General features: G+C 49.7%; 1 protein-coding gene and 1 long non-coding RNA gene across 3 annotated transcripts in view; one reads left to right on the plus strand and one right to left on the minus strand.

Annotated features, from left to right (window-relative positions):
* Window positions 1-21,016, plus strand: TOM1 (target of myb1 membrane trafficking protein). Of its 2 annotated transcripts, XM_085568691.1 has the most exons (16): window positions 1-113; window positions 7,539-7,623; window positions 9,369-9,447; window positions 9,614-9,763; window positions 9,876-10,010; window positions 10,251-10,397; window positions 11,354-11,470; window positions 11,947-12,080; window positions 12,719-12,752; window positions 13,289-13,397; window positions 14,396-14,516; window positions 16,873-16,948; window positions 17,354-17,416; window positions 19,093-19,152; window positions 19,478-19,514; window positions 19,615-21,016. In XM_085568691.1, exons 1-16 carry the CDS (start codon window positions 62-64, stop codon window positions 19,761-19,763), a joined length of 1,548 nt encoding a protein of 515 aa, XP_085424817.1. In that variant the 5' UTR covers window positions 1-61; the 3' UTR covers window positions 19,764-21,016. The 2 variants fall into 2 exon arrangements, with proteins under 2 accessions (XP_085424817.1, XP_021409675.3); XM_021554000.3 differs by lacking the exon at window positions 17,354-17,416.
* LOC146763412 (uncharacterized) overlaps window positions 20,747-24,354 on the minus strand; it is an 8,849-nt gene continuing 5,241 nt past the window's right edge. The window contains exon 2 of the long non-coding RNA XR_014951909.1: window positions 20,747-23,823. This is a non-coding gene — a long non-coding RNA (uncharacterized LOC146763412). The remainder of the gene's footprint in view (window positions 23,824-24,354) is intronic.

The following is a 24,354-nucleotide window of genomic DNA, read 5'->3' on the forward strand; positions in this document are numbered from 1 at the left end:
GGCGCGGGTCACGTGAGCGGCGGCGGCGGCAGCGTCAGCTGATCGCGGCGCGGCGGCGGCGATGGACTTTCTGCTGGGGAACCCCTTCAGCTCCCCCGTGGGGCAGCGCATCGGTGAGAGCCGCACCCGCGCCCCCCGACCCTCCCCGCGCCCCCGCTCGCCCGTCCGGGCCCGCGCTCCCGGGGGCGTCCGCCGGACCCTTCCTCGGGGAAACGCCGGCCCCCGCCTCCGCGGCGGGACCAGCGGCGCGCTGGCCAATCAGAGGAGAGCTCTGCTCTGACTGACGGGTGCTGCCGACCAATAGCGGGCGCGCAGCCCGAGGCGGCTCCGGCGGGGGCCCCGCCAGCCAATCCGGGCGCGAGGGGGTCTCGGGGGTGGCGGGGTGAAGTTTGCGCGCTTAAAGGGGCCGCGGGCCGGTGGTCCGCGCCACGCCCCCCCGGCACCGCCGAGCCCCGCGATTGGCTTGGAGCCATTCCCGCACGCGCCTCTCCGGGGGCTTCGGGGTGCTGCTGATTGGCTGGGCTCCAGCCAGGGCAGCCTATCGCGTCCGGGCGGGAACGGGGCGCGTGACCCGCGGCGGCGCGAGGGGCGCCGCGAGACCCCGGGGCTGAGGGGCGGGGTCAGTGAGGGCTGCGGGGACAGCGGGGCTGAGGGAACAGCGGGGCTGAGGGGACAGCGGGGCTGAGGGACGGAGTCAGTGAGGGCTGCGGGGACAGCGGGGCTGCGGGGACAGCGGGGCTGAGGGACGGGGTCAGTGAGGGCTGCGGGGACAGCGGGGCTGCGGGGACAGCGGGGCTGAGGGGACAGCGGGGCTGAGGGACGGGGTCAGTGAGGGCTGCGGGGACAGCGGGGCTGAGGGACGGGGTCAGTGAGGGCTGCGGGGACAGCGGGGCTGCGGGGACAGCGGGGCTGCGGGGACAGCGGGGCTGAGGGACGGGGTCAGTGAGGGCTGCGGGGACAGCGGGGCTGCGGGACAGCAGCCTCAGGCTGGGCTGCCCTGGGGTATGCAGCTTGCCCAGTCAGAGCAGTGTCCCCTGCCCGAAGGACTCAAGTGCTGGGCAGCTGGGAGTGTTTGCCCGCCCCGAGCTGTGGGACGAGCGGAGCCTGGCAGGGCCATGCCGTGGCTCCTGCAGCACGAGCTGGCTCACAGCATGGAGCACCAGCTCGGGCAATGAACAGCGCCCGCCCTGTGTCCTGGCAGGCCCACGGGCACTTGGTGTCCTGCAGTCCCTGTGCTCAGGGCAGTTTGGGGAACGTGGGAGAAGGAGGTGGCCTGAGAAAGGAGAGCAAAGATGCCGCACTTAGAGAGAAGAAGACCGTCAACAGCTGCACTAGTGTCAGAACAGGGCTGCAGTTCATAAAATGCTTAGAATGAAGACTCTCTGTTCTCATGTTGTGTTGCCTGGGGGCCTTGAAGTTATGCTTGAAGGCTGATGCCCATTTAAACTCTCCACTTGTACGTTTATGCAGTTGCTCATTCTTGCTGATCATTGCTTGTCAGACCTTTGCTATTTGCTGTGAACATCTGGTCCCACATTCAGTCTTTTTGGTGTCCTTGCATAGGTGAAGAGGAGGCTGTGCCAGGGATGGAAAGAGTGTAAGCAGCTGCTTTAAGTCATGCTTTTATTATAATGATTTTAGAACCTACCCTAACACTGTCCCAAAGTGTGTCAGGGGCATTGTGATGTGCCACTCTGCTGTTGGGACTGATAGGTGAGATGCATTACAGCCAGGCAGTGGAAGGATCATCAGGGAAAACTGTTATCAAAATCCTCCAGATAATCTTCAACATACCCTCAGAAGAACATCACGTGTTTCATCAGACATTCCAGGAGAAACCATCTCCTGCCCTTTCCTGAATGAATGCTTTTTGTTCCCTCAGTGAGTGTATCAGATATGTCCTTGTGTTTGGGTAGAGGCAATCTGAATGTTGCCTCACAGATCTTTTGGTCAGTTTAGCAACCAGATTGTAAGTGGGTTATACCTTTAGGCTTTGTTTCAATTAAATAAGGAATTCCCAAGCAACAAACCAAGCAGCAAAGAAGAGGAAAAAAGAAAAGATATTTCAAAAGTGTTGTCTGAGAGGAGCTGAGAAGCAGAAGTGTGATACTAGGGAGATCTTACTGACTGGGGGTTGATTTGGGTTATGGGAGTTCAAAGAGGTGGAGGAATTACAGTGTATGAGAAAGGAAGCCTGTGGAGGACTTGAAAGGGGTGTTGATTGAAAATATTACTATTTTCTCCTTTTGAACATTGCCTATCAACATCCTGGGGATGTGGATAAATGCTATCTTCCCTGCTTAATTTGGGATGCAAACATGGCTCCCCCAAACTCGTTTGGTAGGTCTGTGGCAGCTGCGTGTCCAACCCATGAGCCTGATCACAAAACCTGCACAGTGCTATTGCCCTGGGCTGTCTGCAGAAAGATAATGCTGTGCCCTTGTAAATTATTTGGGCAAAGTCATGTATGCTTGATACAGCTTATGAAGTCTAAAATAGCTTTAGATGAAGGCTAAGGGAAAAAAAAGTCCTCTGTGGCCACTGCAGTAACGTTCTCAAATTCCTTCATTAATGTTAATCTAGTAAGACCCATTTATTTTGCTGACTAGGAAAGCAATGCTCAGATAATCTCAGTGATCTGTCACAGAGTGAGTCAGTTGCAGAGGAGTAGGTTTTCTAGTTTCTTACTCACAGTTCTGAGATTTAGTCACAAAAGTTGCCTCTCCTGTTTTTGCACCATGATGTCTCTTCCCAAGTAAGAAGAATACAGACTTGCTTGTTTGGGGGTTTTTGTATTTGTTTCTGTTGTGTGGTGGGTTTTTTTAAACACCAGTGGGAAAATTTTCAAAGAGTGATAAAGCATCATAGTTCAGATTCCCCTCTGAAAAGGGAAATCCACTATGCCTCCATCTAGGATCTAAGAGAAGCTTTTTTCCATTTTCAAAATGGAAAATCTAATTCCAAGGAGGTGAATTGTCTCTGAGGGAGAGAATGGAGAAGAAACCATGAATGCTTTCTCCTCACCCTGGAAGTCTAAAATAACTAGTAATTATAGCAATACCAAAAGGGACAGAGGCAGGTTATTTCAGTGAGTGAGAGCAGTCAAGGGATAGAAGTAACAGTGTAGCATGGAGATGACACAGATGTTTTTTATGGATTGGGGTTATTTTAAGCATGAGGACCAGGAAAAGTTGAGACTGTAAAGAGAAAGCAAGTAAGAAAGGCTCCTGGGTGAGGAAGAGAGGCAGATGCAAAACAATATACCAGAAAAATCCCTACAACCTTTTGGATCCCACTTTGCAGGTGTTCCTGCACCCCTCTGTAGGTCCCTGCAAGGTTGTGCTTCTCAAAAAGGCATTGCCTTGTCTTCTGTGCCTCCTCTGTCTGGAGGAAAAGGGGCAAAGGCAGCAGTTGAAGAGTCACTTGATCCCTGAGAATTTGAGCTGATTCACAGGAAAGGAGCAGGAGTTCAGAGACACACATACCCACACCACTATGTCAGCACAGTCTGTGTCCAAAGCTGTATCTCTGGTCTCTCTAGAATGCACTCTGTCCTCTCAGGCTTTGAGGGAAAGATACAGCTAAATGGTGAAGTCCTGACAGACCTGGTGCTGAAGTTCCCTCAAGAGAAGTAAAAGCATGAAGCTTGTACAGGATGCTGATTTGGGCCTGTGAGTTTGTGAACTGAAGGGAAGTTGGGAGAAGAGACATCTTGCATTGCATTGACCTGAACTGTCTCATGCAATGAACTGCTGATATCTTCAGACGCCTGTTGAAATGGGTGAGAAGGTGCTTGATGGTTTGCTGAGGAACTTAGAGCCAGCAAAAAGCACTGCAGGGAGCACTGTTTGAAGGCTTCACTTGGAGGAGGGGCAGAGCATATCACAGACAAAGGATTTCTGAGCAGCATCCGGCTGGTTGTGGGTGCTTCAAGTCTGGGGTGGGGAGCAAAGGGGACACAGTACCTTCAGTCCCTGGCTTCTGTACTTCCCCACACTTCTGACTGCAGTAGTGGTGTGCTGGTGCAGGGACAGCTGAGTGGGATCCCCAGCTGCACAGTGTGCTCTCCCCTGACACCAGGGCAGAGACAATAATCTTGAAAAGAAGCAAACTTGTCAAATGTACTCATAGCACAAAGCAGTATACAGCTCCTTTGCGCCAGTTATGCCAAGTGTTCGAAGTTCTTTGTTATCTGCTGGTTCCAAATAACTCATCACCTAGCTGCAGTCAGGAGGAGCACATCCAGTGCCATGCAGGAAAAGAGCCGATGCTCTGGTGCAACCCATAGTACAGTCCTATGCAGTTCTGGGTCGATCTGAGCAATTTGTGAGGCAGCAGACTGGAACCCGACAAACCGTAATGCTGTCACACCCGGGGAGCCGGACTGGCTGCCAAAACAATGTGGCTTTGGAGCAGCCCCATGAAGGGCCTCCTGTACATTCAGCAGCCACTTGGTTTGGGCCTTGGAGGGGGATGGCATTCGCAGGCTTGTGATAACCTCTGCCAGTGGAATTCTCTGCTGCAGGTCAGCCTCAGCTGGTAACACACACAAGTAGATGCTGCCTGATGAGCCTCACCAGGCAGCGTGTTGGGCGTGTGGCAGTGCCCTGCCTCCTGTGCTTGCTCTTTTTAGGGACTTGTCGCTGTCCCCAGCCATCCCGGGCTCAGATTTCGTGTGGAGCAGACAGCTCATGTGCTAATTACAGCTCATGAAATGGGGCCAGCTACCCTGATCCTTCATGTGACTAATTAGACTTTGTTTCCTTCCCTTCTGCAGGCTTTACAGAAGGGCAAAGTTCAGGATTTTGGAGAAAACTCCATGTCTTACTAGGCTTGGACAGTCCCTTACAGCTTGGAAGAGAGCAAGGAGGATTAGAAGGGCATTAGCTCCAGCTTTCCCAATGCCAGCTAGTCCAGGCCTTACTTTGTCCTGGGTAAACTCAAGCCTTTTGTCCTTGGAATTGCCTCAGGGTCAAATTCCTGTTTTCCATATGCTCTAATACTGCTCTTCCAGCTTTGCATTTTGTGATCCTGTGTTGTGTTTATGGCAACTTTGCTGCTTTCCTGCAGCTCTCCCTTGATGAGTGTATGAACTGGGGTAGTGGTAGCGGGATGGCCACCACATTGTGGGGTAACAGGGGCAGGATGTGTCACTTCTGAGGAAGCCCAGTTTTCCCCTAAATGGCCAGCCAGGTGAAGGAGCATGCATGGTTTATTTACATTCCTTTCTGAAAAGCAAACCTGCTGCTCGACCTTGGCTGGATTGCTGCAGTTGGAGGGAAAGGGTGGTGGGGGGAGCAGGTTACAGGGTGCCACCAAATATTGGGAAGTGAGGAAAGGGTGTTTGCAGATTCATGTTTGTGTACAATGCAAAGGAAGGTTGGAGAGATTTGAACAGCAAGGATTGATGGTTAAATGCAGGTTTTATTTTGTCCTTTGTTTCTTCTGTAGCTCAGAGCTTCCAAGCAGGCTCAGCCCTGTTCCCAAGTTGTGGCTTTTTCCTTCCATGTGCAGTGAGAAGAGTGGATGTATACTTCACTTTCAGCAGAGCAACTCCTGTGTAGTGGATTTCTGTGATTCATTGCCAGTGGCAGCAAACAGTGCAGGGAAACTTCTGGCTTGTTCAAACCATGATGTGTCATGGGCAGGGGATCTCAGAGGAGGGTGCAAGTGAGGGGAGTTTTGTGACCACATGAGCGAAACCCATCAGACTGACCTGAGCTGAAACCTGGAGCTCTGTACTGTGTGCTGATCCCAAAGGAGCCCCAGTGTAAAGCATCTTCCCTCATGTTACCACAGTTTCCCCATTGACTGGTACATGCCCTGGTGCATCAGACATGCCTATTACCCTGGATGTATTCTCCACCACATCACCCAGTGCAATCCTTCCTCCTGTGCCTCACTGAGGAAGCTTGGATATGCCAGAGATCAGGATTCCTATGTAAAGTTAATACTCAAAGTGAAAAAAATTTACCTGAATTAAGAAGCCTTAAGGTTATTCCAGTACTAGCCAGACCTTTAGAAAGGTGGAAGAGCATCAAGAACAGTCTGCCACTCTCCTTCCCTGTCTGCCCTCTTCCATCTGGCTGTGGCCACAATGTCATCAGCATAATCACTATGTAATCAATGCATTCTGTAGCCAACAGAAAAGGTGGTGGCTGGATTGTGATAAGATGCAGATAGTTTCACACTGTGGTGTGCAATCTGTGGCAGGGACACGTGTATGAAAGGCTGCATTGCACAGTGGTGTGATAGTTCTGTGCCTGACCCTAAACAGGACATGATGGATGTGCTTAGCCAGGCAGGAGTTAAAAAAATCTTCCTGTTAGGCCTTATCTCATTACTGTGTGAATGGGCATTTAATTTTATTCCTACACAGGGATCATTAGCTGCTGGGTCAAAAGCAGAAAAAGGCAGCTCTGCAGAGGAAGGACCTCTCAAAAGGGGTAAAGGACCCATAGCAGCAGGGGAGAGCTGCAGATTTTGCAGGGACAGTAGTTTTGAAAATGCAGGCATTTCTGTAAGTACCTTGCTGGGACTGAGCTCTCCTGAAGAGCACCTGGTAAGTGCTAAACAGGTCTGGCCAGTTTTATTTCTCTTGCCCCAGTGCTAAGTCAAGTGTTTTGTAGGATGAGAGAGCTGGAAAGGATGGTTCTTGTCCTCTGCTTGCCATTTGCTGCATCTCTGTCTTTCCCTGTGGTCTCGGGAGTGCCTGGGTCCTTCTGGCCCCACTGGCCATTCTGTCCTGGTGGTGTCCCTGAAGGCATCAGTCAATGGCATGGCTAAGACTGAGACATGGATGATTACAGGGTGGAGACACTGGTGCTCCCAGTAATAGCTGCTCATTTCCCAAATCTCTGCCTTGAATAAATAACATCAAGGCTGACTGAGGAATTCCTAATTAAAGGGGACACAACCAAAGCTGGAACAATATTGCTTTGACTTCAGCCTGCAGTTTGCTTCTGCCCACACTCCCTAGAGGCCAGAAGTTCAGGGGAGAGGTGTAAATGTTAAACAAGAGAATCCCTGTTTTGGTTTTCTATGTTTGCTTGTTTGTTTTTATAGAGCTGGTGTACAAAAAAAAGAGGGGGACTGATTATTTTGTTTCCTTATGTGGTACAAACCAAGAACTGGAACTATTGGCATTAGATCCGTATCAGTGTGAGCAGGCTTTGAACTCACTGTTTCTGGTCTTGCAGTAACAAAGCAAATAAGCCCTGTTTCCCTTAGCTATGGATCTGAAGTCATGCTGAGCCTTTTCCTTTTGTGTGCAGGACACCAGAGATCACAGAGTGTCTTTGTGTGTCAGCAGCATTGGTGGCATGGGTGAAGCTGGGCACCCACCATTCCAGCAGCATGCTCTGCCATGGTGACACCTAGTGGGGAGCACTTGGTGACCCAGAATTTGCATATGGATTACATGTGGCAGCCAGGTATTGGCAGCCAGGGAGAAGCAGGAGAGCTCAGTCCCAGTAAGCTTGTGAGAGCTTGACTTACAAGTGCCAGGGCTGCTCTTAACCTTGGTTTCTGTTTTCCAGAGAGAGCTACTGATGGGTCCCTGCGGAGTGAGGACTGGGCTCTCAACATGGAGATCTGTGACATCATTAACGAGACTGAAGAAGGGTAAGAGAGTTGGCAAGGCCTATATCCAGTGGCAGGTCCCTGCATTCCCTGTAACAGCACATCCCTAGGCTGCAGTAGTAGCGTGTACTGGTGGAGGTAATAAGCTAGGCTTCCCAGCAATCCTTGAGATAAGACTCTGCTAGGAGACCTAGAGACATAGTAAAGCTGTCAGAGCATTTATTAGATGCTTCTATATAATCTTGGTGAGCGCTAGGAGCCATTCAAACAGGCCTTCAGGGTCCCCAGACAACCCTCTGTTCAAGCCAGGCTGCCTCCCATCTCCAGAAGGCATATTTGCATTTCTTCCACTTTGATTTATTCCCCCTTCATACCCTTCGCTCTCTTCTCTGGGAAAGTAAGAATCTAAAGGCTGGTGACTGAGAAGAGGGGAAATTCTCAGGCTGCTATTCAGTCCTCTTACTGTGCCAGTCTTTCTTGGGTTTCTTCTCAGGTATTTTCATGTACAGTCACTCAAAAACACACAAAGTGGGTGGGGGAGCTCCTGTCTCCCTTTCCCTGCAGGGAGATGTTCATCAATCTGCCAGACTTGCTAACTCAGGAGCTGGGGATTTGCCAGTGAATTCAAGGGAGAATGCTCCTTCTCACAGTGGAGATGTCAAGAGCAGCATGTAAAAAAGAAGGTGCTACATGGAATAAAACATGTAGGTTTCACTCCTGCTGTCCTACCCCACAGTCATGTTGACAGAGGATTAGCAAGCTCAGTTTTCAGCTTCATAGTTGTATGAAACAAAGTCAAACACCTCTACTTACAGATCTGTCACCACTCCTTTTCCACTATCCCCACGGTGCAAATATGCTGTCTCTGTCCACACTTCTCAGGCCTGACCTGTGGCCCCTTTTTTCAGGTCTGGACACCTGATAACACAGCTGGACAGGCTCTCCCATTGCCCTGCTAATGCCCATCCATTGACACCATGCTGCCCCACAGGCCAATACACTTCTGCCCTCCTCACTGCCTCAGTGTCTCCATCCCACTTTTCTCCTCCAGCACCACTGCTCTTCCAGCTCAGCTTCTCTTCCTGTGCTCTGCATCTGGTTAATTTGTGCCCTCTTAAGACCACAGTGGTCTGAGACCATGGTGTTTCCCTCTGAGAATTGTTAATGAGGCCCTGCTAGGCTGTTGGTCTCTTACCCACCTGCCCCATGCAAGCAAGATTTTGACAATGTGTCTCCCCTGCAGGTTTTGAGCCTCCTTCTCTGCAGGGAAATGTTAAACAGCTCCTCTTTGAGTAACACAGGAATTGCTGCATCTTGGTCTCTCCTTCCTGTTTCTAACCCATGCTAAGCTTTTCTGTGATCTCCACCTCTTCAGTCTCTCTGCCGTGGGATTTTGCTCTACCCCCCAGGAGTGTGTTTCTAGCATTGTTTTTACTCTGTTCTCAAAGTGATGTTTGCAACACCTTGAGCTGTTGAAGACATCAGCACAGAGGCCTCTAATTTCAGTAACAGCACTCAGGGACATGGCTTAATGGTGGACTTTGCAGTGTTAGGTTTATGGTTGGACTCAATGACTCTAAAAGGTCTTTTCTAGCTGAAATGGTTCTATGGTCAGCCAACCCCACTCCTCTTGTAGAATCACAAGCAAAAGCTCCTTTACCAGTCACTGCTTCAAGCCATCCTGAAAACATGGTGAGGAGGGACACAGAGTATGAGGCATCCAGAGCCTGTGGCTGTTTTGCTTTGCCTCAACCTTCTGATCTTTCTTCATCTCATTTCTCCTTCAGGCCCAAAGATGCATTCCGAGCCATTAAGAAGAGAATTGTAGGGAATAAGAACTTCCATGAAGTTATGCTGGCTTTGACGGTGAGCAGTCAGGGCTCTTTCCCTGCTCTGTGATTACCCTGCTTTAAAGCTGAGTGCTGAACACAAGTCTTAGCACACATGTTGAACAGACACGTGTACCTAAAGCCAACAAGGCTAACACATGAGGGTAGAAAAGGCTACAGCTATTGCTTTATTGCCTTTGAAGGTCCTGGAGACTTGTGTCAAGAACTGCGGCCATCGCTTCCACGTCCTTGTGTCCAGCCAGGACTTTGTAGAAGGTGTCCTGGTGAGAACAATCCTGCCAAAGAACAATCCACCTGCCATAGTGCATGACAAGGTGCTGACCCTCATCCAGGTGAGCCAAGAAGCATAAGCATTTGCACCAGTCCAGACAGTGTGTGTCTTTAGGTGTTTGTACAGAAGGCTGTTGTATGTGGTGATGGGCTGTACTGTCTCCTTCTCCCCAGTCCTGGGCGGACGCCTTCCGCAGCTCTCCAGACTTGACTGGTGTCGTTGCTGTCTATGAAGACCTGAGACGGAAGGGTTTGGAGTTTCCCATGACTGATCTGGACATGCTGTCACCTATCCACACACCACAGAGGGTATGGGAGCATTGCTGAAGAGAAGAATGTTGGGCAGCTGCCGTTCTGGAGCAATGAGGGGATTTTAGGAACTCTGCCTTGAATTTAGAGGGTTTTGGGTGGTGAGAAGCTCCAGGACAGCCAAGAGCTGTTGGAACCAGATGGGGAACTGCCATCAATATTTCTCCTCTAGTTGCACTGCCCTGTCAAGTGTGTGTGTCTAACATCTCCTTCTCTCTGTCACTTTCCCCACCTTTGTAGACTGTGTATAGCTCCAACTCTCAATCTGGACAGAACTCACCTGCAGTCAACTCCCCTCAGCAGATGGAGTCCATCCTCCACCCTGTCACCCTGCCCCCCGGGAGGGGCATGTCCAGCGACGCGCCCATCACCCCCACACCAGAGCAGGTGAGTTGGACACAAGTCTCAGGATGTTGCTGACTCTTCCTGTGTTTGAAGCTATTTCACAAATACTGTTCTGGGACTGCAGTACTGGTCCTGCCCCAGCCTCTGTCTTCTAGGAGCTGTTTCTCTAAAACACAGTCCTTCAGAGCCCCCCAGAGCTCCCTTGTGGTTACAGTGATGAGCTGGGATACTGCAACCATGGAGTGGTTATGTTTCCCTAAAATAGGGCTGCTTGCAGGTAGAGGGGAGTGGGGAGCTGAGACATGATGCCTCCTTATCATCTTTGTTTATCTTGCATCACTGCTTACTTTATATGAATCAACCCTGTCTGGCTATGTGGTTTCCAAAGTCTAGGGCTTCCTCACTTGTTTCCCCATCCTCTCTTCTCCTTCCTCACCCTGACTTCGTATGACACCATGTTCAGCACCAAACCTCCAGCTGTCAGTATTTTGCATTCCCTTGCAAAACAAAGGGTAGAATCTGTTCTAAAGAGGCTCATTAGCAGCTTGTAAACCAGAGGACTAAAGCTTCAACTGCACACTTAACTGTGGCTCTCCTGTTGAATGGGAATAAATTGCTTTCCCCTCTCTTACACCCTTTTGGAAATTAAACAATTTAAATGGCTACCATATGGGATCTGTTAGCTGAGGAGAGATTTGAATCATACCAGCAGCCTCTGCTGGCTGTTAAAAATCAAGGCTAGACTAGTGGCCAAGATCCCAGATGAGGGCCTGGCATCTGCTACCAGCAAATGAATTTGATGGTAAGTAATGGAGGGGTTTCCTGCGGGGAGCTCCTGAGAGCTAAAATGAGTGGTGACAAATGAACTCCCCAGTGGCTGTTCCTCCAGCTCTGTGAACAGGCATGCACACGTGGTGCCATTCCCTGCCATTCAGAGCTACCTCAGCTATGTCCCCACCCTCCCCTGGCAGAGTTGTCACTTCACTTCGCTTTTGCAGATCGGGAAGCTGCGTAGTGAGCTGGAAGTGGTGAATGGGAACACAAAGGTGATGTCAGAGATGTTGACAGAGCTGGTGCCATCCCAGGCTGAGCCTTCTGACCTGGAGCTGCTGCAAGTAAGGAACACTGGGCAGGGTAGAGGGCTGGCACATGCAGCATAATTTAGCTATGACTTGATGGACCGAGGCCCAATGCATGCCAGGCGTGGGGAACAACTGGACAGTTTAGTGTGGGGCTTATCAGGGAGTGAAGGCATAAGGGAGACACAGGAATGTAGAGTTTCAATGGGGGATGAAAATCACATTACCAAGGCTGGAATTATCTCACAAGGGAACTTGTAGTCTCCAAGGGCCTTTCTTTCTGGGTGATGTGTTACACAAAAAGCATACAATTATTCCACGTAAAGCTCAGACTCAATTTACCTCTCACACCAATATTTGTTGCCCATCAACAGTTTCTGATAGATCCCAGTAGCCTCTGGAGTCTGTGTTCCAGTCAGAATTCCAAATTTGTGAGTGCTCAGATGTAGTGTGGCCTTTGTGGGTCACACTATGTGACTTTCCCCACCTGTGACTTGCCCTGCTTTGAACAGGAGCTGAATCGGACATGCAGAGCCATGCAGCAGCGAGTCCTGGAGCTGATTCCCCGTGTCCTCCATGAGCAACTCACTGAGGAGCTGCTCCTCATCAATGACAACCTCAATAATGTGTTTCTGCGCCATGAAAGGTACCTCTCTCCTTCCCTCTCTTCCCTGCTCTCCCACAAGACTCTACTGCCCTTGAGGGCTGGCCCACCCTTTTGATCTGCCCAAGAGTATAATATTCGAGATGTATCAGTCTGTATCATCCATCTTTGAGAACAAAGCCTGTTCTCAGTTTTTGCTGACTAATTCGTGTCCCTTCAAAGCTGCTGTGTAAGTTCCTAATGGTTATAAAGATGTCCCTGTGGCATAACCCAAAAGAAGGAGGCAACAGCATGGAAAGAGCTGGTTTTCTAGCTCTGAGGTCAGATGGGGACAGAAAGAAATTACCCAGATGGGATTAGCACTACTTTTTTTTCTTCCATTTCAACAAACACATCTTTGCTAGCTCATCCCCAGATGAACTGTAAGGAGAGCTGTTGGTTATGAGTAACTGTGGAATTGTGGAACGAATAACTGAGAAGCTTTCTTACACCACCTCTCAGGAAACATCAACTCTATGGGTCTTGCTGGGGACTTGAGGGGAAATTGGGCCCTGAGCCATAGTTCCCTTTTCCTAGTGGGTAGGAAAGGGCAGACTGTGCCAAGTCTTATAAAAAAATCTCTTGGGCTGTGGCTGAATGGGCCCACACTGCTGAAATGCCTCCTGTAACTTTTCTTGCAGGTTCGAGCGACTTCGGACAGGACAGCCTGTTAAGGTAACTCAGAGCAAGTGCCCCTCTGTGCAGCTTGGTTTGCATCCTGCAGGTCCAGAAGTGCCCTGCTGGCTTGGAGGGAGGTTCAGTCTGCCCCACTTAGGCAGACTTGGGCTTTGCTGTCCCAGCAAAGCTGCACCAGAGCACCTGGTATGTGGGACACCCCATTTCTCACTACAAACCTCTCCTGCCCTGCCCAAAGCAAGAGCAGAGCAGCAGCAGTTATGGTTATTGAATAGTGAGATGCCAATTCCCATATGAGCCTACTCTGAGCACCTCCCTGTCCTCTGAATCAGCATCCACCCTACTTACTGACATCCAGCAGAGCTGGGAGGCTGGCTACCCAGGCATATGCTGCCCTGGGGACACTATTGCTAGCCAGTTCTCTGAACACTGCCCCTCTTCTCCCTCTTCACAGCTGATATCTTTCAATGGGTGCAGAAGGGCTTTCCTCTCCAGTATCAATGATCTAGGATTGTAGGGTCAGGGTATTCAAGCTTCAGAAACTCTCCACCATATTCTTTTTTCTTCTTCCAAAGGCACCAAATGAGGCAGAGAACAGCTTGATTGACCTGGGACCCAATGCTCCTTCAGCACTGAAACAGCCTGAAGTCACCAGCAACCTTTCCTCTCAGCTGGCTGGAATGAGTGTGTTGCTATACGGTTTTCCCTTCAGTCTTTTTCCTGGGCTGCTTTGAAAATCCTTTCCTGCCCAAATTTATCTCCCAAAATTATTTTGTCAGATTCCTAGAATAACCTAGAGAAATGTCATGTGTTTTCAACTAATAAACTCATGAATAAACTTGTATATGCCCCAAGGCACTCAAGCATATGTCTTGGCATCCTCACCTCCCATAGTGCAGGAGTGGCCATGACTTAAGAAGGACTTCAGCATTAGTCTGTGGCTAAGGACCTGGCCTTCCAGCAGGATTGGGGATAAAGTTGCTTCCTCTGCAATGCCTGGTAGCATTGCCTAGTTGCCTCTCTTGTTGTGTGATGTCAGGCTCACCACTGAGGTCTGGGAGAAGCAGAGCAGCTGAAGCTGTGCTGCAAAGGCAGCCATGAGCATCTTGGGCCCAGGACCCAGGATTTGACAGGTTGTTTACTCAAAAAACCTGAGGCTCCTGGGAGTTCTTCAAGACATACCAACAGCCTATGTGACACTGCCTGGATGCAGTTGCAGAAAATTGGCAGCAGACTGTTTTTACAGACAAGCCAGCTGAGATATTTTTCAAGTCAAGTGTTTTTTGGATGACACCTGAGTCATGAAAATCCACTCATCTGTCTCAGAGGTGCTTGCCCAGAAGCACAGGTTATTTTCTTTCAGAGGTTGTGGAGCAATTCCCTCCAGAGTTGTCTAAGATGGTCAGGAACATCTAACCTTCAGCATCAGTAAATTGATGCTGCTGCTTCTGTTGAAACTGAGCCAGAAATATCTACTGAGTGGGCAAAGAAACATCTTCTGTTACTTCACTCACGACTGCACACATGCATAGACTGTGCTGTAGCTGAGGAGCAGGATGGAGGGGTGGGCCTAGAGTATTGTAGCCTGTTCTCATGACAGTTTTCCATCCAGCACTCTCCAAGCCCACAGTCCTCAATTTACTGTGCTGTGCTGCCTGCTCACCCTGCTCTCTCTCCCACAGACCTGGGCTCAAGCAGCGTAAGTGCAGGGCTGCACTCCCTCGACACTTCTGGCAAGCTGGAAGAAGACTTTGACATGTTTGCCCTGACCCGTGGCAGCTCACTGGCTGAGCAGCGGAAAGGGTGAGTGGAGCAGCTCGCTCTGTCCTGTTCTGCCTTCTTGCAAAGGATGCGGGCTCAGGGAAAATGAGGCCACACCTCGACCAGCAGCAGTTCCTGGGAGACAGCAGGATGAAACAAAACTGCACTCTTCACATGCACAGTGTTTGTAGGATGAGCTCTGTGCTCCCAGTCCTTCTTCCTGCGCCATCATCTCCCCTTCATGGTGTCCTCTGGGTATGGGGAGAAGGAATTGGTCTCCCGCATGTTCTGGGAGATTCAGTGTCTGGGGATGAAGGTGTGAAGTGGGACTGGCTCAGTTTTCTTGCCTGCCTCTGAACTCATGTGTCCTGACTGGGGTGATGCTGAATTTGAGAATTGCTGAGTACTGATTCAGCCTAACAGACAGAGTATTGAGTGCAGGAGTGCAGGAAGAGTGCAGTCAGTTGTGGCTTGCAAGAGGGCACTGTTCTGTGCCTCAGCTTCCCTGTTGCCAAGTGGGACCGATGTTTCTTCCTCCATGGTGCGGTTGAGACCTCCTAGTGTAAAGCACTAAGAGCTGGGTCTCCATAGTACTGGCTGAACTGAAGAGGCCTTCTCCACTGCAGAGTGGATTCCTGAATCCTTTTTCTGGAGGAGCTGGCAAGAACTGTGCTGACCGTATCCCCTGGGTTTAGAGTCTGTGACTGATCTCATGCTGCTTTGCCTGGCAGAGCCATTCACTGCTCTCCATAGAGTCCCAGGCAGTAGAGCCACAGGCCCATCACTGCCTCGGGCTCTCCAAGGCCTGTGTTCCTGCACTCCTGCAGCCACTGGAGTGCCTTGTTCTGCAGGTGGCCAGTAGCTAGTTAAGATATATGTGTCAAGTTGATGTCTCCTTCCATTCCTCTGCCTCAGACTGTTTCTGGTAAATGTGGTGGGGAAACCCATGGCCCACACATGACTTCACATGTTTTGTCCCTGGGTTTCCCCACTGCTTTTAGTGTGGGTTGTGCTGCCTGAGGACAGAGGCAGTCCAGCACAAAAACAGTTGTATCAACAGCACCCAGTCTGGGGCTGAAACCAGAGCCGCTGGTATGTGCTCAGTCCTGGAGTTCTGGACAGAGGTGGAATTGTATCCTCTCTGCTGTAGCAGTCCCTAACAGGCTGAGGCTTATGATCTCTGCACAAGTAACAAGACATCTTCTATTTATTCCTCACTGCCCTTCGTCTGCCTGCACTTGCACTCCTGCCAGGTAACCTCTAGTGGCTTGGGCTTCACATTTCACTGAGAGCAGAGGCTCCCTCCACTTGTACAGACTCATTGCTCTACAGCTCCCAAACAGGACGTGCTGGTAGAGCCTCTGAGATTTGTTTCTGACCCCCATGCTTCATGTGTGTCTCAGTGAGGCAGTGCTTAAAGCACTTCAAGCCTTTTCTGCCATTCTTCCTCATCAGTGGCATGATAGCAGCACTGTACTTCATCCTGGATGCCATTGTGCACAGCGGCCCCTTCACTGATGAGCATTTCTTTGAGAAGTTTGAGCGGCGGTGGCCCAAGCCCCTGGCCCCCAACAAAAACAGCTCTACTTGATGGTCTGCTGGATCTGTGGGATTGGGCCTGGGAGCAGCTGGAGAGGAAACTTGTGGAGAGTTTCTGTGAAAGGCTTCATTTTCCTAGCATGGAGAGTTTTCCTAGCATGGAGAGTTTTCCCTCGGCATGGATCAAATGGTGATGTGTGGCATTATCATCTGTGGTAACAGCCTAGAGGGACACAGGATTGGGATGAGGGAAATTATGGGTGAGACATATCTGTGTGTGGAAAGAGGTTGCTGTAATGGTGCATTTGGAAACCTAGAAGCAACACTAAGCTCCTCTGATCATCCAGTCTCACCTATGGCCAGCATAGGCCAGTGAGCCTCTGCCACCATCACTTCTTGTGTGGTATTAGTTAAAGAGATGTTTTTGAGCTGTTTGTGTCTGTGACTATGTAGGTGAGGGCTTGTTGGTCAAATCCTTTCTAAAATATCTGTAATATTCTGGTCAGTCTGTGTTAGTTTTCACTCTTTATAGTCCACCCCAAATAAGGTGAGTGTTGTGGTTAATGCACCTATCTCTGTAAGTCTGTGTCCTAGTTTTCATATAAGTCCTTGTCATCCTTCTGTCACTGTGCCAGGGCTGTCCTGTTGTATCCCACAATGTTCCAGTGAGTAGATCAGTCTGTTTTGTGGTGGGCTACACCTTTAATAAAGGCTCTGCACAGCTTTCTAGAAGCTCTTGGTAGCAGAATGACAAGGCATGGAAAGTTGTTCAGTCAGAAGAACTGAACATGTGTTTAAGAGTTCCTGCTCTTCATTCTCAGGCATCTCATCAGCCTCTTGTCTCTCTTTCTCCTTCCAGGGTAAAATATGAAGACCCCCAAGCCACCAAAGGCCTTGCTGGTGCCCTGGATGCCCGGCAGCAGAACACAGGAGCGGTAAGTGGCCACAGCTTTTCCTGCGTCACCAGGAATGGGAGTAACCTCCTGGCTCACCAAGGCAGTAAGGGTGCTGTCTGTTGGGAAAAAGTCAAGTGATGATAACTCCCAGTCTCCACCAACCTGCATTTCCTAGCTGGGCTGCATACCTCATTCTTTAAAGCCCTGAGGTAAGGAGCTGTGAAAAGTCTGGGGTTGCCTCAGACAGTTGAAGGATGTCCCTCTCCAGGGGAATTTCCACCTGGAAATGTATGTTTTATTCCTTTTCAGCAAATTTGCAAGTCCAGTCACCTTCTCTCTGCAATCAGAGAAGTAGGCCACCAGTATTAGTATATTCTTTCCCTCACCTTAACCCCGCTGCCTCCCCTCTCCCTCACACTGCAATGCAGACTCTCTGTCATCCAGGGGGAGTCTGGTGCCTCTAGTGATGGAGCCCAGCTGACAAAGTGGATGATGCGTCAAGGAATGGTGAGATCTGAGGTCATGGAGGGTCAGCAGGGAGGGAGGAGGCTGGGGCTGCTGAAACAGAAGTGTCACTGGCACAGCACATGAGGATGCACAGCAGACATCAGCATATACTGCTAACTGAATTGGAGCAGCCCTGGGCTGGGCCAGTAGTGGAGACTAGGCTTGGGAAGGAAGCAGGCAGTGTGCCAGTCCTTCCTCAAGTAAACATAGGTGTAGGAAAAAATCCTAGGCGCTCTGAAGCCAAGAGAGCATGTGCCACTCTGAGCTAGAGGATGGCCTGTTTTGGGGTGGGTGTCTGAGACAGAGGCAATAGCTGGTGGCATCATGAGGGCAGCTGCTGCGAAACATTCTCCTTGCAGTCTCTCTTCCTTAACATGAGGTGCCTCATTTGAAGGAAAACACATTCTGACTTTAACCCTGTTGAGAGCCTCCTCCTGTAGCTAGTGATTGAGCTTTCAAGCATTTGAATTTGGTCTCTTGGCAGCAGGAATTCCTGCAATTACATTCCTTCAGGCACAGAGGCTTTGACAGCTCCTGGGTCTGAAGCTTGTTAGCCTGTAATGGGCACAGCCCAGGGTGATGTCTGCTCTAGGAAGTTTCCCCACATGCTGTACAGTTGGCTTGAATGCACTTCTACCCCAGAGAGATCATCTCTGGGCAGGCAAAGCCAGTTTGCTTTGAAACTTCCCTAATCTCACACATCCTCTTCTGTTCCCATTCATCCATCTGCCAGCTGTGATAACTATCTGTGCTTGCTCCCTGGTTTGAGGAAATCTGCCTGTCTTTGGTACGAAGGTGTTGCTCTTTTTCTTGGTCTTGGTGTTTTTCTGAGAGCAAGGGAGCTATATATATTAGAAAACTAATAAATAAGTTCCCACAAATACTCTCTCATTCTTCTGCTTGGAGAGCCTCTTCCAAGGCCGCTTCTTGCTCAGCTTTGTTCAGGAGTTCATGACTGGAGAAAAGAATCTGGGGTTTTGAATCAGACTTTGTTTCTTTCAAGGTATCTCTGTCCACTAGGAATATGTCTCTTTGATGTTTAAATTGATCAGGACCATGAATTCTTCTGAGCTAGCCTCATCCCCAAGTAAAGTTTAATTGTAGATGACTTCCTCTTTGATGGGTGTGTTTCAGTAGTTTAGTGTGCTATCAAATCCTGCTGTGCCCCATGATTATACCAGGGAATCAGTTCTTGGCGGGTGTCTTTCCCCCTTAGTGTGCTGTCAGACCTGGCACCTCCAATATCTTCAGCACTGCAGACTTTGACATCAGACTGTCACTGGTTTGTAGAGAGAGAAGGTGTAGAGAAATGCACATCTCTTGTTCTCTGGCTGCCTACACAAGCAGCCAACCTCCACCTAGTGGGTCCTCATCAAAAAGCAAAGTCTAGTCCAGTCCTAATATCCCAAAGCCAGCCACCAAACCACAGATGCTTTTAATGGCATGTATCCTGAAAATTGCGTGTCTGGGCATGGATGGACAGAGGAAGCAGGTAAGCAATGGCACTGGTAGCTGGGAAAGCTTTGCAGTGGCACTGGCTGGATTTGGATGGGCCTGAGCTGACTGAACAGTAGAGCGAGAGCCTGAGCTTCTGAGTTGGGCTTTCTTTTTGCATAGTGGATTCACTGGAACATCCTCTATTTTCTTGGCCTCACTGGACTTTTTTTCTGTCGCAGGTACCAGTTCCTCAAGCCAATTTCATGGAAGACATAGAAAAGTGGCTCTCCACTGATGTGGTAAGTGAGGGCCTGCCTTCTTGGAGCCAGCAGTCCTGCTGGAGTTGTCTGTGGGGCTGGACTTCAGTCAGTGTATAACAGCACTGGCACAGACTGGGAGGGACCAGGGAAGGAAAAGCCAGGGATACAGGCTTTGGGGTACCACAACAGTATCATCAGCCTTCTGAAAGCCATAACTAATGAACTGAGGCTCAGGGCGCCTCCAGCATGTCTGTACTGTGGAAATGGGGGGAACGCTGTCCTGTCTCTCCGTGTGTAAAGAATCCCATCTGTGATATGCCTTTGCCTACCTTTGCCTAACCACGCCCTTCTCCTTCTTTGCTAGGGAGAATCAGAGGATCCAAAAGGTGTCACCAGTGAAGGTGAGATGTACCAGCCACCTCTTGTCTTTAATTGGTCCTGGCAGCACCTTGGCTCTTCCACAAACTCTTTGCTAATGTTCTGCTCTTCTCTTGCCCTCAGAGTTTGACAAATTTCTGGAAGAGCGAGCAAAAGTTGCAGACCGCCTCCCCACTTTGTCCAGCTCCTCAGCAGGGACATCTCTGTCCCCTCCTGCTGCCAGCCATCATCGGAAGCAAGCAAAGGAAGATGATGCTATGTTTGCCTTGTGAATACTATGGACCGGTGTGCTGTGGAGCAAGAGGCTGTGTGTGCTGTTTTGCTTGCCTCCAACCAGGGGCCAGCAGAGGAAGGACTCTGTTCCCTTCCTCTATTCTCTTCCTGTTTTACCTTTGAATTGTTTTTATTTTTAAGCTGCTTTCAGACTTCAGATAATCCTTGTTGTGTTTAGGAATATCATACAATAGACTTGTAAAGGGGGTTTCAAAGCTGCTAGAGAATGTGGGAGTTCAGTGGGCTTTTCTTTTTATGGTACAGTGTGGGCAAAGCAGAAGCAGCTCTGGAAGAAGGTCCCCCATCCTACTCTCCAGTGAGGTAGTTAGAGATCTTGCCCAAGAAACAGAAGAGGCTGCAGTCTGCTGCTGAAATAATTCCTGCCTGCCTCTTTCCTCACCCCTCCCCTTGAATGTATCTCCAGCTCTCTGCCTGCCAGTGTTAGACTGGAAAGCACAGGGATGTGAAGCATTACTGGTAGCTGAGGAGGAACACTAATGGTAGAGGGACCCTGTTGCTCTAATCTCTCTTGCACAAGTGCTTGTGGTAGGCAACACCTTCCAGCTCACATCCCCTTCTCTTCCTCTTCCTCACCTCTCCTTCCCCATCAGTTTATCCAGAATCCTACCCACAGCCCAGACGTTTCCATTGCACGACAGCCAGTCCAAGCCCTTGGCAGCACACAGGACTACAAGCAGTACCCCAGGCTGAAGGGGCTGTCTCCCACAGGGTAAGATGTGCCTTCAGCAAACTATTTGCAGTTAATTTAATTCTCCATTATCCTACTTTTCTCCCAGCATGATCCTCTGTCACTTCCACTGATGCCTTCCACCACATCGTGCCGTGGTGTGGGGAGTCTCTCAGAGCCAGGCCAATGCTACAGATTCCCTCAGGCTGGCTGTGTGTGCCAGGGTCACAGAGCTGCATCCCCCTAAAGCAGGAGGCCCTTCCATCGGCACTCTTACACCACTGCAACATGCTGTTGCTGCTGAAGCTTGTTCAGCTGGTGAGCACAGAGGGGAAGCGAGACATCAGTCATCTCATGCCAGTAGAACAGCCCTGCAGCAGCCAGAAGCTCCTCTGCACATGGGGAGAAAAACCCTTCAGAGCAAACTGCACATGCTGCCCATTTGTAAATGAACGGCAGGGAGGAGGGTGCCAAGCTCAGGGCTCCTGCTCGTGGGATTTCTTGTTGAGCATGGGAGAGTTGTCCTTTTTTACTGCACATTAAAGGAGCAAAGACTTAAGCCTCCCTTGAAGATATGGTGTGTACTATCAGTGCTGGTGTGGGGAGGGTAGGATGCTGTGGGGAGAAGAGGGATGAAACATGCAGCCACATTTGCTTTCCATGAAAAGGCAAGGGCACTGGTGCTGAGAGGAGAACAGCATGGGGGCTGAGGGTGCTGGGAGCCAAGTCAGGTGCTCCTTGCTTTTTACTACAGTCTTGTGGGGAGGTGATTACAGGCCATCTCAACATAGCAAGAGGGTGAGCTACCTCCTCTCCTTTCCCTGTCTGTCTTGTGACCAGATCTGAATACCCACCTTGAAACCAATAGACCACTTATAAAGACATGCATGAAATATAGTTGCTACTAAAGGGCTCTCTGGTATCCACAGGATATCCTCAGTCGCCCCAATACCATCTCTCCAGAGTCCAGCTGAGTGGGAGCTGTGAGAGGCATTCTTGAAAGGAAACTGAGTGGATTTGAAAATGTCATCTGAAGAAAGGCAAAAGGGCCAAGTGGCTGAGCTTCCCCTGCTGGAGCACGTGCAGGAGAGGAAGCAAGAGCAGGGTCATGATGGAACACAGGCTTGTTTTGTAACTGTGGGGCCAGAAGGGCCTCCAGAACAAGCAAGGCCATATCCTCTGGCCAGCTCCTGGCCTCGGGCTACCTGCCTCACCTGGGAAGGAAGGGCTTCTGGTGCCTCATCAGCATTTGTGGACATTACCAGCCTGTTCACACTGGTGATGCTTTAACACTGGTTCATGCCTCAGCTGGCACTTAAAGTTCTCAGTGCCTCCAGCTCCCTCAGAGCACTGCCTGCAAATTCCCTGAAAGGAGAAATAAAGACATCCTGAGTGAAGAATATCCTGAGTATGGGGAGTTCAGACTTCTCCTTACTGCCTCTGGGATGCCCTGAGGTCACCTCAGGATAAAGACCCCATCTTCACCCTCACATTGTTTTTAATTCCCCAAGCAGCCAGCACAGGACCTGGCAAAGACAAGAGGGAGCTGTCCCCAAGGAAGACTTGAGTGCAGCAGAAATGAGTTGCTGCTATTTTCGTCAAGGGACAAACAGATGGAAAGCATTTTTGGTGTCTGCCAAGTGAGGTCAGTTTGAATCGATGGCCAGCAGGTGAAAGTTCAGAGAACTGCTTGTGACTTCCAGGATGAGCCTGTCCCCTCTCAACCGTGCAGCCAGGATGGTGCTCAGTGCTTTTCACTGAGATTTATCCAACAGTGACAAGGTATCTCTTTTTCAAGTAACTGAAAATATGAAGAATGGGGATGAAGGCATGGAAAGATTCCAAACTAGTACTGTCATACTTGTTATAGATTTTACCAGTAATAGCTTGAATAATTTTGCAAATTTTCTTTTGAGAAGGAACTTGGGTGGGGGGAAAAAAACCTTCTAGTTCTGCAAGGGATCATTTTAATTACATGCTGGGCACTTCACATTTCTTCATGATTGCAAAAAAGAAAAAAAAAATGACAGCACTGTAAGGAATTCTTTTAGATGCCTTTCCCTTTTTAAATTTTCTGATGTTTTAGAAAGAACAGCGCTGCTCGCTCTGACCACCGGATGGCTCTGGTCCCTCGCACACCCAGACCGGGCTTCCGATTGCAGAGGACAGCCCCTCCCTTGGCAGTGACCTGCTTAGAAGGCTCGGCCACCTCCGGGGACAGGAACAAAACAAAGTTTTTCCGTAGTCTCGTATTATGCTGCAACTATCAGCCCTGTGCAGCTCCGCACAGCGACCACACCAAAACATGCATTCATCCACACGTTGTGACTGTACAGAAGACGGGAAGAGCTTGTGGTTGTGCTCTGCCTAGGCATCCATTAATAACCACACTGGAAACAGAATCCTGACCTGGACAGATATTTTGCATGACCCAGAACAGCTGTTGCTATGCCAGATGAAGAAAGACATAACTTCCTTGTACTGGGTCAGAGTTGCTTTTCATCTCTAAAAACTAAATATACACTAAAAGTTAATGAGAATTTCCATGATGGTTGGGTAGCGTGATATTGGGCATGCCAGCATCACATTCATACAGGCAAAAAATTACATGTTTCTCTTTTACCAATCACTAACCTCCAAATAGTACATGATTTTTTTTTTTTTAAGAGGTGATAACAAAAATATGTCCTGATTTTCTACAGCATTGTCTCACAAAGTCAGCACAGAACTGTCCCAAGCCAGTACACTGGGAAGGCTGTTCTCCATTCCACAGGATTTTCATGTTGCTTTGCGTATGAAAACTTCCTCATAGTTTATTTTGGGTAACAAAATTCTCCCTCCCTATACAAAATGAGAATAAAGCCACTTCCCCTTTCCTTTTGATTACTGTAGGTGCTGCTAAGGGTGGATGAACACAATATAAACAAATCAGAGGAAAAGTAGGTGTTCCAGTGCTCAGGAGCAAGGAAATAGATATGGCCATAGACAGGATCAATTCCCATGAGTACAGGTTTGCTGCAGTGCTGCCTCCAGCAGCCTTCCTGAAAGGCTGGACATTGTCCCTTGCCAGGCGGTCTTGGATGGGGGGTGCAGGGGTTTCTACACTGTGCAACAGAGAGGTTAGGGGCTCAGCCTTGCTGAGGAGACTCCTGGGGGCTCTGCAGCAGGGATTTTGTTGGGAGAATCAGGAATTCCCTCACAGCACAGAAAAGCTGCATATGCCTGTATCCAGGTGTTTGTTTTCCTGGCCAATCTCGGCAGAGACTCGTGGCTCAGGCACGAAGCAAATTTGACAGCAGGGTGAGGCAAGGACTCCGCTTTCCTGCAGCTTTAGGGGAGTCTCTTTCACCAGCACAGAGTGGCAGGAAAATCTGTGTTTAGAAAGGTTGCTGTGAGGCACTTCACTGGTATTTTTAGCTGCTTGACCCCCCCCCCCAAAAAAAAAAAAAAAAAGCTTAAATGCCAGATCAGTCTCAATGAGAGAGAGGTGCCAATTTCTCTGAGCTCTTTAGCAGTCTTCGTCCAAAAAGAAGAAGAAGAAAAAAAAATTAAACAGCCAAGGTGTGAGTGATCTACCCCCTGACTGCCCCGCTGCCCCTGGGCAGGGACATGTTTGGTGCCGGCATGCACACCATGAACCACCAGCTCCAGCCGGGCAGTCAGGGGGTAGCTCCCCCCACACCAGGCACCTTCAGTCTCACCACTGACCGAATACCTTTGGTCCCTCTCGGCCTCTGCTAGACCACACCCGGCAATCGAACTAAATCCCGCCTCACTGTGTTAATGATTATTTAGCTGAAAAGCTGCCGCTGCCGCCCCGAGTTCCTGCTGTGCCAAGCACTGCTCAGGGGAAGGGCTGAGCCCAAAGTCCTGTTTCTTCAGTGCCTTGGATGCTAGGGAAT

This window comes from Lonchura striata, chromosome 1A (assembly GCF_050655825.1).
Source record: "Lonchura striata isolate lonStrDom1 chromosome 1A, ASM5065582v1, whole genome shotgun sequence".
Classification (NCBI taxonomy): domain Eukaryota; kingdom Metazoa; phylum Chordata; class Aves; order Passeriformes; family Estrildidae; genus Lonchura; species Lonchura striata.